Raw genomic sequence first — 14,548 nt, forward strand, 5'->3', positions numbered from 1 at the left:
GCTATGCAAATTTCAGGGGATTTGCATGGTTAGATAAATTGGGGAAATACCATATCTCTCTCTTGGTGATGCAAGCTCTTAGCACACTGAAGTCTCTGGAAAGTTCTACATAAGATATCTTTTTAAATTTTGGTCAAATTCAATTTTACTCAAACATCTTTGATCACTGAAACCTTTTGAGTGACAGTGTTGGAGAACACTTGGATTGTAGGACTCAGAGTTGGGGGACCTGGGGTTATATCTGGCTCTGGAATTAACCAACTGTCAATGATGAGCAAGTCCTCTTCCTCCATGGAGCCTCTGCTTCTATAATCGGTAGAACAAGAGGATGAAAATAGTCATCTGCGACCCTTGTCCTAGGAAATGGGTGGTCTGTATGTGTGTTAACAATTTGTGTCCTTTTGTAAACTTCCTTCTTCCGGACACACTGGAGACCATCCCAGGGCTTGAGTTGATCACTGTATGGCTCAAAAAGTTGGAAATACCCGCTCAACACAAAGCGACTGAACTGGAGTTTGCTCTGAACTGTCAGCAGTTATGAAAGTGGCCCTTGGTCTGTATTTTCAAATTTTCAAAGTCCCTCTGTCAGGCTTGACAGAAACTAACCTCTAAAGAAGATCAGATGGTGAAATATATTTCTCTTTTTGTGTGTGGATCTGTGAAAATTGCCCAGCAAGTCTCTCAGGCAAGGACAGAGTAGATACGGTGCCATCGTGGTAACACCGTCCTAAGAATTGGAAGAATCCTTGGAGATTGTTTAGAACAAAAGTCACAAGTGGGCTGCCCATGGGTCAGTTTTGACCCACTAATGAGTTTATCTTCACACAACCTAATTTTGCCTATGCATGTAAATTGTTTTAATCCAAAATATTAAGAGTGGAAGATTTCATATAAGAATCCAGACCTCCAAGAGTGGTATGGTTCTCACCTAGCATGTATGAGGCCCCATGAATGATCCCTAGCTCTGCAAAATCATCATCATCACCATCATTCAGATTTCCACCTGTGTGCACGTGTGCATATGTGTGTGTGTTTGTGTGTGTCTGTGTATGTGCTATCCTAGGGATAAAACCCAAGGCCTTGTGCATACTAGGCAAGTGCTCTACCACTAGCTATATCCCCGGCCCAAAATATCCAGCTTTGGTTGAAAAATCTAAGCATGACCCATAGTAACATGATTTCTTCAGGGCAGCAGTAGGCTGAGGCTCAGTAAGCTAAGACTGCCCTTTTATTTGGATATATGCTCTCTGTATCCTCCTATCCCTCCATGTGTATGTAGGCCTGTAACCATCTCCATTTGCATCCTTAGTGCTTCTCAGAGTTTAATATGTGCCTAACTCCCTTGGCTATCTTCTTAAAATGCAGATTTTGTTTCAACAGATTCTGGAGAATCTGGATTTTTAACAGTGGGATACAGATCCTGCTGGTCCATGGACTATCCTTTCATATGCAGCAGCTGAAGCTCAGAGATGCAAAGAATGTGTCCAAGGTCACACGTCCCATTATAAAAAAAAGAGCTAGAACCCAGAACATCTAGGTCACAGCCCCACGTACCACTTCTGTCAGTATTTATCTCTTTTAGCTAAATGAAACAGAGAATGGAAGAATCAAATAGGAACAAAGCATAATCAAATGTGCTGGGGCGGGCTGGGGATTTAGCTCAGCGGCAAAAGCGCCTGCCTGGCATGCGCAAGGTCGTGAGTTCGGTTCCCGGTACCGGAGAAAAACCAAAAAAAAAAAAAAATCAAATGTGCTGGGGCATATGTTTTAATGGGGTCATTTTAAAAAATTCTTTACCAATGAACTTGGTTGATAAGGATTGTTTTTAATCCTAATTTTCTTTAACTTCTGCTTACTTTTACAGATCCTACCTCAATTTCAGCCACAGATTTGGTCCTTTCAACTGGTAACAAATTTTCTGCTATTTTGTCCTCTTGCTACCTATCTCAGGGATGTTGCCACTTTAAGATTCTACCCAGATAGTACAGTTATACCCCTCACTGCCTAGGAATCACTCAGTGGAATATAACCTTGGTGAATAGACCAGAACTTGAAAGTAGACAAAAGGGGCTTCCATTCAGCCAAGTCGAGATCCCAGTGTTCAAACCCAAGTAAAGTGCTTGAATGCACATGGAGGTAATCTACAGAGCATGTCTCTCTTTGTACACACACATAATTACTTAAAAGTTGGCTGTCTGGCCTCCCTACTGACCGTATATTAGGAAAAACAACAGGTTACAGACAGGGTGCAGAGATTGGGAGGGGTAAAACTGATGGTAAAACCACATTGGCAATGGCAGGAAATGCCAGCAAATGCTCCAGTTGTCACAGAAGTGCTCAGAAAAAAAATAATTCAGTATCATTAGATTTCTCAAATATAGCAGTCTGGAGCAAAAATGCCAATCTAAACTCAGTGCCTTCTGAGCTAACTCTATATTACATTCCAACATAAAAAATAATGATATTCTTCCAAATGGACCTGAATCGTGCAAGTTAAAATATGACCAATATCTTTTCTTTAAAAGAACTAGGAACCAGGTTTTATTTTAGGAAAGATATGATTCATAATATCACAGAGCATGTGCTTTTAATTTGGATATTTGACTCTTTCTTAGGAAGATAGGGAACAACTAGTCCTCATACTAAAATTTTTCCAACAAATATTGGTAAGTAGGACCACAATAAAGGCGGAATTTTCTTATTTTCAGAATCTTTGGATATTGCTATATCTCCTTTAACAGGTAATTTAAATACTATTTTTGGTTCTATCCTGATTTGATATTAATTTCAAGTGAATCAATTAAACTTTGAATCTTTAATTTTGAGTTTTTAAATATGTTTATAGTGGTCTGATTCATAAAGGCCATCTCCAGATCCTCTAACAGTGAATGAATTCTGGGCGGCGAAGCTTAATGAATGCGCCAAGGGAAAAAAATTGTTTAGCTAATTAAGCCAAGTCACGTCCACGAAAATACACACTGGACCAACTGGCCATCTAACACCATCACTTACTCATGGCATGCATTTCTCCTGGACATGAGCCTAGGAGTAGAGGGCATGGCTTGGAGGCAGTGGAGGATCTGGAGTTGAGCTGCTGCTGTCCTGTCTGGAGAATGAAAAGACAAGCCTGGACAGTCACATTCATCTATGATTACACTGTCACACCTCCTGTACCTTCTAGAAGCATGTGGGCCTGCCTGACTAATTCTCCCATCTCATTTTTGTTCATCTCCAGCTTCAGCCTCAACCCCTATAACCTCCCTCCAGGTGGAACTGTCAGTGGTCCTCTCAAGTGCCTCTTCGTGGGGTTCCATTTATAAAACCGTTTCATGAAGACTTTGTCCGCAGCATAGCCTCAGTGAAAATGGAAACCTGGGAGTCCCCTCCACTGATATTTAAATTCTTTTTTTCATCTATAGATTTTCCTTCACTCTTACCTGAAGTGACCTCTCCATCAGGTAAAGTCTTTGTGTTTTTTAAGTTAATGAGCTGGGCTTCTTCTTTGTATGGAAAACGAGCCTATTCATGATCATATTGACCATAAAATAAAGCTCAATGAAATGATACACCTGACTTCTTTCTACTCGTTTTTAATTAGTCTCTTGATTATACACAGATACAGCTTCAGCCCTAGTAGAAGTAGATGCTCCCTCTGGTAAGGATTTCTGCCTGTCATATTTCTAAAGCTAAACATAACCATGCTCAACTTTTCCTTTATTTAACTAATTAACATATGTACTGAATACTCCATCTGTGGTATAAATCCAAATGTTCACAGGAAGCACATAGAGGAAGCTCCACATCTCCTGAACTCAGCCACTGACATAGATGTGGCCCCCAACACAGACATCCCCTGCTGCCTGCTGCTCTGGTCTTGCTTAGATATGCCCGAAGGATGCCATGGCTAACAACCTGTACCTAACCTGCTTGTCTGTGTGTATTGTGTTGCAGGTCATGACTCCACCCTGCCCCAACATACACATACAAAAGAACTGGATTTTGACAATGTTAACTTACTGGTTTGCTCTTCTCTTTTCCTCCATACTGTTAGTCAACCCAAAATACTCTTCTCCATTCGCAGATACAACCTTTACATCAAATGAAGTACCTTTTTCACCAGGTATGTTATCTGCCTTTGCAGTCCCTGGTAAGTGACTTTCTGAGAACGCCAGCCTGTCAGGAATTAAAACACCTGGAATAAACACTTCCTGCTTCCCCAGGTAAGGTTAAGTGAGAAGGAGAGGTAAGGAGAAATCAAACAGTTCTCCAGAGGATTCCAGGCCCTCCCCATCACTGGTTATAAAACTCGGTTGGTAGCAATTGTAACCTGGTCTTACATAGATTAGGTGACACTCATAAGTTTTACTTCCTTTATGAAAAAATGGCAACCAAAATCACTTCCGGTTTCTGCAGGAAGCTCTTCTTGGAGTGTGCAAGTAGTTACGGTGGCTATAACCCTTATCTTCCTTCTTCTTCATTTCTGATTCACCACACTGAGTCCAGGGTGAATGAAACTCCCACATCCTATACTCCTGAAAGACAGAATAGTTAGAACGAATACGTGTTTTGGGACCTTACAGGTTTGAATTATGGGTAGCCTGATCATATTATATGATTCCCCTGAGTTTCCATTTCCTCATCTCAAAATGGCGGTAATACGTATCTGGATTAGTCATTGTAAAGACTAGAGACCTAAATGATCTGGCACCTTGCCATTGTTCAAATAAGAATTGTTACTGATCCACCCAACAAAACACTAACTTCTTATAAACTATTTCATTCCTGAACATGTAAATTCACAAAAATGAATGTATATTACCTATGAAACAGGCTTGTTTTCATAAACTTATAGTCTATAATATAAAAAATTTCAATGAAATCAAACTTAATGTTCTGTTCTCACTAAATTTTTTTGGCAGCTGGAGACCCAATTTCAATGAAAGTGACACCATCCCCTGGTAATGATTATATGTCTATTACTAGATTAACACTAAATTTTATAATTTATTGTCATAAAATCTATTGATAAATTTCCTACCTGCTTCATATACTCTAGTGTAGAATTACACCTCTCACATATGACCTTTCTCTTATTTAACTTGACCTTCTTCATTTTCAGTCCCTATAAATATATTTCCTATAAATGTTTTTTATTCTTCTTTTCAAAATTTCATTATATTTATAATCTTTATTACTACTTAATCATTTTATTTTTGGAGAACAAAGGCTATCTAACAGCACTTGTTACATTTTGATGCTAAAAAATAAAATAGACCTTAACGGAGAGTATTTCTATATTCAAACTAAAATAGAAACTTAAACAAAAGTATTAATGTCTGAAATTAGAGAAAGTCTTTGGTTCTTGGGTTTTGAACATAAATGAGTTTCAAGGTATGCATTTTTAAAACTTTATTTTTATTTACAGTTACAATTTCAATGCAAGAGATGATCCCTTTACCTGGTAATTTTTGTTTTGTTCCTAATCATTAAAATGATCATATATCCATTAATACCATTAGGATTATATTTCTTTTTAATTTAAATTCCCTACTGTTCACAGAAGATAATTATGTTTGTAATTGCGTATGTGGAGACACATACACTGGATTAGAAGCCTGAAATTCACCCTCCCAAGGCCTCACTCAGAAGAGACTTACCATATTCACAGTTCACATTCTTTCTTCCTTTCCTTTCCTTCTCCTCCCCTCTTCCTCTCGCTCTCTCGCCTTCTCTCTTCTTTTGGTGCAGGGGATAGAACCCAGGGCCTCAGGCTCACATGTATTCTACCACTGAGCCATGCTCATAGTCTCTGTGTACATAGTCAAACAGGCACAATAATCTTGCTTCCAATATTACAGCAACCAGTTAGGCCAGGAGACAGCAGCCATCCTAGACCAAGCATACTGCAGTCAGAGAAATTAATGCGACTGTGGATTATTAATATTCACTAAGCCTTCTTCCTGTGCCAAACAGTGCAGAATACTGACAGATAAAGCTACCTCAGACCAATTAACATGAAGGTAAAACATTTTACATATGGCTATTGATCAGATACTGTCGGCATAATACAGTTCCCTATGATGACATTTTGGTCAACAGCAGGTCATATATATGACAGTGGTCTCATAACATTATATGGCCTGGCAACACTGCAGCCAATTTGCTATGTGTAAATGTATTCAAAGTGGATTTATGATATCATACAACAACAGAATCACCTAATGGCACACTTCTCAGAATGCATCCTCCTGTTTAATAACACACAATTGTACAGATTTTGTTTAGTTTTAATTTTAAAATAAACTTTCTTTGGAGTACCATTTATATTCAATAGTTGTACACATCTATGAGTTCTATATAACATATGCAACTATGTAACCACCAGTTAGGTGGTGCAAGAGCATATCCATCACCCAAAAATGTTCCCTCCTGCCCCCTGCAATAAATCTCTCCGTCTTCCCTAGGCAAACACTGATCTGTCTCTATAGTTTAGGTTTGTTTTTTTCTAGAATCTCATATAAGTGGGATCAAATACAGTATTAACTGTTCTATTGTAGCGGACATTTTTTTTACTTGACAAATTGTTTTTGAGACTGAACTGTAAGGTTCTATACAATGGCAATACATTCCTTTTATTACTTAATAACATTTCACTGTATACATAGACCACAGTGTATCCATTTCTCCCTGGATGGGCACTTGGGTTTTTCCAGTTCCGGTTATTATGGAGAAATCTGCTATGCACAAATCTTTCTGGGGGTATATGTTTCCACCAATCTTGAGTGAATACACGAGAGTGGAATAGCCAGGTTACATAATATAGGTTTATTCATAATTACTCCTTAAGAGTAAAAATAATTTCATAGAACATATTTTGTTTGATGAGTCAAGTCAGAGCCTCAATTTAGAGCAGTTGTATTTCAAGGATTTGGAGGGTTTTGATTTTTACATATATATATCCTTCACCCACCCCCATCCCATATTGAGGACTGAACTCAGGGCCTTCACGCTGAGCTACATCCCCAGCTCCTTTTTTATTATTGACACAGGGCTTGCTAAAGTGCTCAGGTGGAATTTGAACTTGTGATTTGTCTGCCTTTGCCTCCCAGAGCAGTGAGATTACAGGCATCTACCACCACCCTCAACTATTGAGTTTTAGATGAGGTACTTTGATGTCTAGGAAACTGGGCTTGCCCATGGGGGTAGGGGGAGAGAAAAAAGAAGGGAGGGGAAGGGACGGAAGGATGGGGATAGAGAGACAATGACAGAGAGAGAAAGAGACAGGGACAAAGTGAGCATGAACGTATAGTGGTGCGGGCGGACAGCAAAACCAGAAACAGAATTCATCGCAGTGTTATTCTTCCTGACGGCTTTTCTTGACGTCTCTTGCCCTGCAGACTCGCCCCTGCGCCTGGCGGGCGGGAAGAACCGCTGCGAGGGCCGGCTAGAGGTGCGGTACCAGGGCGAGTGGGGCACCGTGTGCGACGACCACTGGAACATGAAGAATGCCCGCGTCGTGTGCCGCCTTCTGGGCTGCGGCCGCGCACTGGGCTCCCCGGGTCGTGGCCGCTTTGGCCCGGGCTCGGGCCCCATTCTGCTGGACGACGTGCGCTGCACAGGCACCGAGGACGCGCTGGAGCGCTGCAGCCACGCGGGCTGGGCGCGCCACGACTGCCGGCACCACGAGGACGCGGGCGTGGTCTGCTCAGGTACCGCCCCGCGGCTGCCCTGTGGCGGCGCCCTCGCACCACCTGCTTTTGTAGGAAGCCTTTCCCTCCAAGTATCTTTGAGGTCAAAATTCACCACCCCGTAACATGATGCTTGGTCGAGGGCCCAGCTCTTAGTATAACGAAGTTGCACTGGCTAAATACACCTAAAAAAAAACCTGGTGGGGGTTTTGATCATCCAGCTTGGCAACTGATTAGTTTTATCTAACTGCAGTGTTTGTTCTGAAATGTAGCTAAAAGAGTATGAGATCAAAAGAGTGGGTGATAGGGCAGGAGATATAGCTCAGTGGCACAAGCGCCTGCCTGGCAAGTGCATGGTCCTGAGTTCGATTCCCAGTACAAAAAAAAAAAAAAGGTGATAGTGTCCTGAAATGATTATGCGCATAGAACTTGATGCTGTGGGTTGGACTACAACATATCCAAATCCCTTTTCAAACTCTGAGGTGGGCTTCAAGGGCACAGACCTTTCAAGGGACAATGCATGACCTTGCCCTAACCTTCAGAAGTCCCTGGGACACCATACAGTGTCCCGGATTCCCTTGTATCCTGTGCATCCAAGATTTGGCCTGTACCTTTTCTAGGATATATTTTATTGTCATCCAACTTCTTGGCATTCTGCCTCGCACAGGTGACTGCCTTCTCTATGCAGGAGTACTTTCTAAGTACTTCCTGTTTGTCCTGAGCTCACCTTGTCTGTTCCATTTTTAGTTCTTTGCAGGTGACCAAAGGAATTATTGCCCCTGTGTTTACCTTTGTGTAGGCATTGCCACTGTTTTGATTAGACCTGGGACCTGAATAGAAAGGCTGTCAGAGTCCCTGAAGATATTCATCATGCAGATCCAAGTGGTTTGAGTCTGTTGCTGGAGTCAACCTTCAAGAGCCTTGTTTTTATGGTGCCTTTTCTTAGTCCAGCCCAGTTCTGGTGCTGTCAGAGGACCCACTGTCAATGGCAATTCATTTTCCTTTCTTTGACTGTACATCAATTGAGCTTGCTTCTATGCAGGACAGTGCTCAAAGAACCAATAGTCTGAGGTGCAGGGTGTCTACAGAGGTAGAATGAATCTATCTAGCTGTGCTTCCTAGGCTGAGCCTTTACCCTAGGAAAATGTCCTGTCTTCCTAGAGGAGCATAGATTGAGGGCTGTAGACTCAATCTTTCCTAGCCTCAGGTCCCAATATACCACACATGTGGAAAAGGACATCAGCCAGACTTTATACATGGGACAGTGCTTACACTCTCTGAAGCTCTGTGTTTACTATTCTTTTGCTCCAACAAATCTTAACACTACTTCATATATGCCAGAATCTAGCTCCAGCAGGAGACTCTGGGCCCTCTTTTCCTCTGCATGATCTGGAATAATTTCATGCCCGGGTACTTTAGCTTTAATAGCTAAACAAGTGAGCCCACCCACCTATGTTTTTCATCTAGTGCTAGTTATAATGTCCTCTTCCAGTGTTTCAGCACTGTGGACTTCTGTTTTTGTCATCTTCCATTGCCAGGTCCAGCTGACTCTGTTGTGCCCAAGGACAAAGGTAAAGCCATTCTCTCACCCTGGGTGTGAGGCTGCAGAAAGGGAGAGCTAAGAGAGCAGCCAGTGGGGAAGAACGAACAGGTTTTGAGCGGGGATTGGCTGTTGTGTTGCCACTGAGATCTCTCATTTCCATCTGTGTGCTGGGCTTTAGGAGGTTGGGGAAGTAGCACCCTTTGCACCCAAGCTCCTTCCCTTTCTGTCTCCACTCATTCTTCAGCTTCCCTCCATGCAAAGGCCCAGGGCATATGTTCAGGCTCAGGTGATCTCAGCATGGGAAGTGAGCTGTCCTTTAATCCTTACATAGGCTCTGACTCATGACCCAGGGGATATATGCTGTGTATAGGATTCCCCCGTGGATGCAGTATGGGCTTACAAAGTATGGGCTTAGCTTTTTAAAGATAGGGGATGTAAATAAAATCAATGAAAGCCAAGGGCAGGACAGAGGGTGAAGAATGCTGAGCCAGCTTCAGCCCACAGCACTTACTATGAGACTTTTAGAAAGTGAACACATACTCAACCCCTGGCTTGTACACACAGTGCAGCAGGTTCTTCTTGTGACGATCCTCCCCCTCCTGCAGCCCAGCTCTCCTGCTTGCCCCACCTCTTCCAAGCTGTCATTGACCGAGGCTACCTCCGGAGACTGGGGTATTCCTCCTGGGACATTCACCTAAATGATAGGCTGTGTCGCCCCCAAATCACTGGGCGCTACCTGATCTTCAACATTCCTTATGGCCACTGCGGCACTGTCTGGCAGGTAAGAAGCTGACGAGGAGGTGGTATCTTCTATAAATGGAGGTCAAAGAGAGAGACTTGGAAAATTCAACAAACTGTTAAAAACCTGTGTAGCTGAGAGTCATGTCACATGCCTATAATTCCAGCACTCTGGGAGGCTGAGGCAAGTTTAAGCCCAGTCTGGGCAATTTAGTGATCTAGAAAGACCCTATGTAATTTTTTTTTTAATTTAAAAGGGCGAGGGATGTAGTTCAGTGTAAAGGTCCTGGGTTTAATCCCCAAGATGTGGGGGCAGGGACACTGTGTAGGACAGAGGAAAAGCACAAAGCATGACTTAATTTCTGAGTTTGGTGAGAACTGGAGCAGCTCACTAGTTTGTCTGAAACTTTCCTTCCAATGAGTTATTTAGGATATACACTGAACTTGGGATATGCTCAAGTGTTGAGTGCTGATGTGTATTGGACGTGTGGATGGAAGAATATAAGGATGGATGGATGGATGAATAGATGATGGACAGATGGATGGATAGATAATATTCTCTTGCTCTTTCACAACATGTTTCTTGATAGAGCATTAGTCCACATCTACCATGTGCAAGCTTTGGTGCTAGGATGGAGGAGGATAGAGGGTCTGTCTGTCTGATTGTTATATTTCTAACCAAGTTGCTATCTTCTACAGTCTAGAAAGTGTACATCTAGAACACTTGTCAATAATGAGTCTATTTAATGTCTTCAATTTTCCGTGAACACATACTTATTTCACAAAACAATGGCATTGAAATTAAGGGAACAGGCATACCAAAGACACAGTGAAAGTACACAGATATGATATTCTCTGTCTTGGTATATTTAACAGTGAAAGATGTTCCAAATTAAAATCCTCATACTGTTCTGTTCTTCTGCATCCCTGTTTAGATACACCCCAAGATCTTACTTTCACAAGGCAGATTCATTCAAACAGTAAATAACGCCAAATAATTCCTCTAACACCATACTTCACATTTTATCTGTTGCTTGATTGTATACATCATAACCATTCTTACCTTTTTTGCTCTGAAAATTCTACTCTTTACCTCAAAGGATTGCACCCCAGGAGACATACTGGAAGTCCACAGTGTCTTGGAGAGTGGTGGCTCCCAGAAGCTTCTGGGACTCAGAGGGGGCCCTGTAAATGTCTGATCTGGTGTGGCTTACCCAGTTCCCCCAGAAGGGCCTGTATGCTGGCCACAGTGCTGGAGCCAGACAGCATAGCAGAATCAGTAGCCATGTGGAGTGATAGCTAGTCCTGGGCCACCTGAAGGAAAGGAAACACTGTCATGGGAAGGTCCTGAGTCTGATTTCAAAGTCTTAAGTGAGCATCCTCCTAGGTGCTAAGGATACAGATCCCTGCCCCATGGCTCTTACATTTAAGCAAAGGAAGACAGGTACTGGACAAGCATACAAATGTGAGTCCTTTTTACAGTGAAGAGGGTAAAGAAGTTAGCAAAACAAGGTTTTGTAGGGTGGAAGAGGAGCTAAAGGAACCACAACTGAATGATGAGTTGAAGCAGCTAGGAAAGGGGAGGAGGAACATGCCATGCAGGGCCCTGGCTAGTGCAGGTTCTGGGGGCAGCAGGAAGCTGGAGTGTTTGAGGAAGAGACTAGGGGCCAGCATATCCAGTGCCAGATTGCAAGTGGGTGGGTCAAATGGCCATGGAGTTTGGGTTTTATTCTAAGCTGTGCATTCTCAGGGCTGGGGATTTAGCTCAGCGGCAAAAGCGCCTGCCTGGCAAGCGCAAGGTCGTGAGTTCGGTTCCAGGTACCAGAGAAAAACCAAAAAAACCCAAAAAATAAAAAAAACTAAGCTGTGCATTCTCAAGGAGGGTAGTATAACCGTCAAGGGGTGAGGAGAGATATATACTCATTCTTAGGGGCCAAAACAATAAAATCTTTCTTTATGGATAAAGCACAAGTGTATATACAGTGCACAGTTTGTTGAATTAAAATTTCATACTGGGGACTACAGAGAGGACAGGTGGAATAGGAAGGAAACATCTACAAAGCTCCTTCTGAGGGCCTTAACAGGGAAAAGGTAGAAAAACACTGGTCTAATCTGACAAATGGAGCAGCCCTTGGAGGATTGTGAGGCAGAAAATCACAGGCTCTGAATCATGAAAGCTGCAAAGGCCTCTGAGTAAACTAAGCCTCTGTGTGTCCACATGGGGCACCAGAAGAAGGTGGGGAGAAGTAGTGGCCCCTGCCCATTAGTCCCCAGCTTCTCCTCAGCCTCTGAAACAATGGGCTGTATGGAGAAATGTAGGAGATAGAGCTTCAGGCTGCATCACCACCTAGTCTGCCACCCACCTTATAGCTGAACAGCTTGGCTTTCACAGCAGGGAAGGAAGGAACCCCATCAACTGGGGGAGGGCTTCCTGCATGTTCTGCACACATCATGTCATCCTTTCATGGCATTAAGGTCTGCTCAGGGGCTGCTGCCCCTCAGTATATGGACAAGCTGGTACTAGGCAGCAGTAGAAAGATGAGGTTTCTTCTCTAGAAATCAGGCGCTTGTTGGGGAACCAGGAGTACTGGCCACCAACTGTTCTCTCATCCTCACAGAAACACCTGGGCTCCCTCAGCTACTCCAACTCCATCAGAGGCCACATACGGGGCCACCCTGGCAGAGTCATTGTGCGGCACAAGGTACCCGAGGTGAAGTTCACCTGCAGAGTGGACAGCCCGTCTGCTGTAGAAGTCGTTCATGAGGCCGACAACACCCAGACAGAGGGTGCCAGCTATGATGTGTCCATTATATTTCGTCAGTCACCAGCATCCCAGCATGGTAGCCACATGGCATACTATGGCAGTCAGAGGGAAGAGGTGTTCCTCCAGGCCACGCTCCATAACCCCAATCCCAATGTGAGGCTCTTTGTGGATACCTGTGTGGCTTCTCCAGATCCCAGTGATTTTACCACCATCGCGTATGATTTGATCCGGCAAGGGTAAGAAAAACAGAAGTATATACAGTGCACAATTTGTTGAATTAAAATTTCATACTGGGGACTACAGAGAGGACAGAAGAAGGCACATTTCCTGGCCTCCCAGGCCTTCTTCTGAAATCTGAGTGGAAGCCTTCCTGACCCCACAACTCTTGCATTCTGCATGCACCTGAAACCAATACCTTGTGGGTGACACCAAGGTCTACCACGATCTGGAGCAGTAGCTAGGCTTCCTGCTTTCTTGGTTGTAGGCATGAAGGAAGCTAGGCTTCCTTTCTTTTCTTGGTTGTAGGCATGAAGTGCCTAGTTGCTGAGTGCTATGAACCTAGTCCTGAAGGACACATTCCCTAGGTCACTGCCATTCTGGGACCTGGTGTTCTGAGGCTCTTTTCTCAAAGCAAAGTCTTTCACCTTTACAATCTTGAGGCTGCAAAGAGAGGAGTCTTGTTCGTTCTTGTGATGTCCTCAGGCCATCTTTTCTATTGTCCTGTTCCTTTCCAGCAACCAAGTTTTCCACTGCTCCGTCTTTACAACAGCTTCCTTTTTGGCCAAACTCACAATGTTTCAAATCATGGTCCTGGGCTATGATTTTCAACATAGATCTTGCTAAAAGTCCCCAAAAGTAACCAAGCCACTGTGTCAACATTAGACTGCCTTGAAATTTCTTCTGCCAAATTAATTAGTGCACAACCCTTAATCTCAGTCTCAGGCAACATCTCTGGACAAGAAAAAAATGCAGACACATTTCCTGCCAAAGCATAATGCACGCAGTCTGGAGTCCAGTAGCCAATGCAGTCCTCATGTCTAACTGAAAACATCCTGAGCCTAGTCTTTACTGGATGCATTTCGATCAACATTCTAGTCTTCTCAACATTGACCAGAATCTCCCATTAAGCTTACCTTACAGCATTCTGGGACTACCTCTTCAGCTAGCATCTCCAAAACTTTCTAAATTCTTCCTGACAACCAGTTCCAAAAACTCCTGAACCACATGGCCAGGTAATGTCACAGCAACAGCCCCACTCCCAATACCAAAATTTGTCTTAGTTACTTTTCTGATTGCTGAGACAAAGTACTCAATACCCACAAGTTATGGAAAAAAGGAAAGATTCACATCAACTCACAGTTTGTAGAGTTTTCAGTTATAGTCAGCTGGCTTCAAGGCGGGGTAGCTCAGCAGTGTGGCTTCACAGAGGAGAAACAGCTCCTGCCATGGCAGAGAGAAGGCAGCAAGCAGTGAAACAACCCTCCTTTTCCCTTTTATCCCATCCAGGCTACAAGCCTTTTGGGTGGTGTCACCCACACCCAGAATGGGCCTTCCTATTGCCCCCACCCAGAACTATACTAATTCTGATCAGTGGACTAATTTAGTACCATACATCTTTAATCTCAGTGTCACATGTACTAGATGTAGCCATCTCCAAAAATCCCCACCTATGAGCACATAAGACATGGGGGGGAGGATAGCTAGATATAAGCCATAATACTGACAGAAGGATATTAAACTACCCAAACATAATCATGAATTTATTGATTTCTCTTTGCAGTTCCATCAATTTTTACCCCATATATATATATATA

The 14,548-nt window shown here is 43.1% G+C and overlaps 1 protein-coding gene across 1 annotated transcript in view; it reads left to right on the forward strand.

Annotated features, from left to right (window-relative positions):
- The window catches only part of LOC102010255 (deleted in malignant brain tumors 1 protein), an 86,293-nt gene that overhangs the window by 69,392 nt on the left and 2,353 nt on the right, over window positions 1-14,548 (forward strand). The window contains exons 47-57 of the mRNA XM_013503021.1: window positions 1,865-1,906; window positions 2,709-2,741; window positions 3,420-3,458; window positions 3,617-3,655; window positions 4,082-4,120; window positions 4,920-4,958; window positions 5,426-5,461; window positions 7,398-7,709; window positions 9,227-9,259; window positions 9,837-10,012; window positions 12,588-12,970. Of these exons, the coding sequence (XP_013358475.1) occupies window positions 1,865-1,906; window positions 2,709-2,741; window positions 3,420-3,458; window positions 3,617-3,655; window positions 4,082-4,120; window positions 4,920-4,958; window positions 5,426-5,461; window positions 7,398-7,709; window positions 9,227-9,259; window positions 9,837-10,012; window positions 12,588-12,970 (1,171 nt within the window). The remainder of the gene's footprint in view (window positions 1-1,864; window positions 1,907-2,708; window positions 2,742-3,419; window positions 3,459-3,616; window positions 3,656-4,081; window positions 4,121-4,919; window positions 4,959-5,425; window positions 5,462-7,397; window positions 7,710-9,226; window positions 9,260-9,836; window positions 10,013-12,587; window positions 12,971-14,548) is intronic.

The sequence above is a fragment of the Chinchilla lanigera genome, unplaced genomic scaffold (genome assembly GCF_000276665.1).
Source record: "Chinchilla lanigera isolate Chin_1 unplaced genomic scaffold, ChiLan1.0 scaffold00076, whole genome shotgun sequence".
NCBI lineage: Eukaryota > Metazoa > Chordata > Mammalia > Rodentia > Chinchillidae > Chinchilla > Chinchilla lanigera.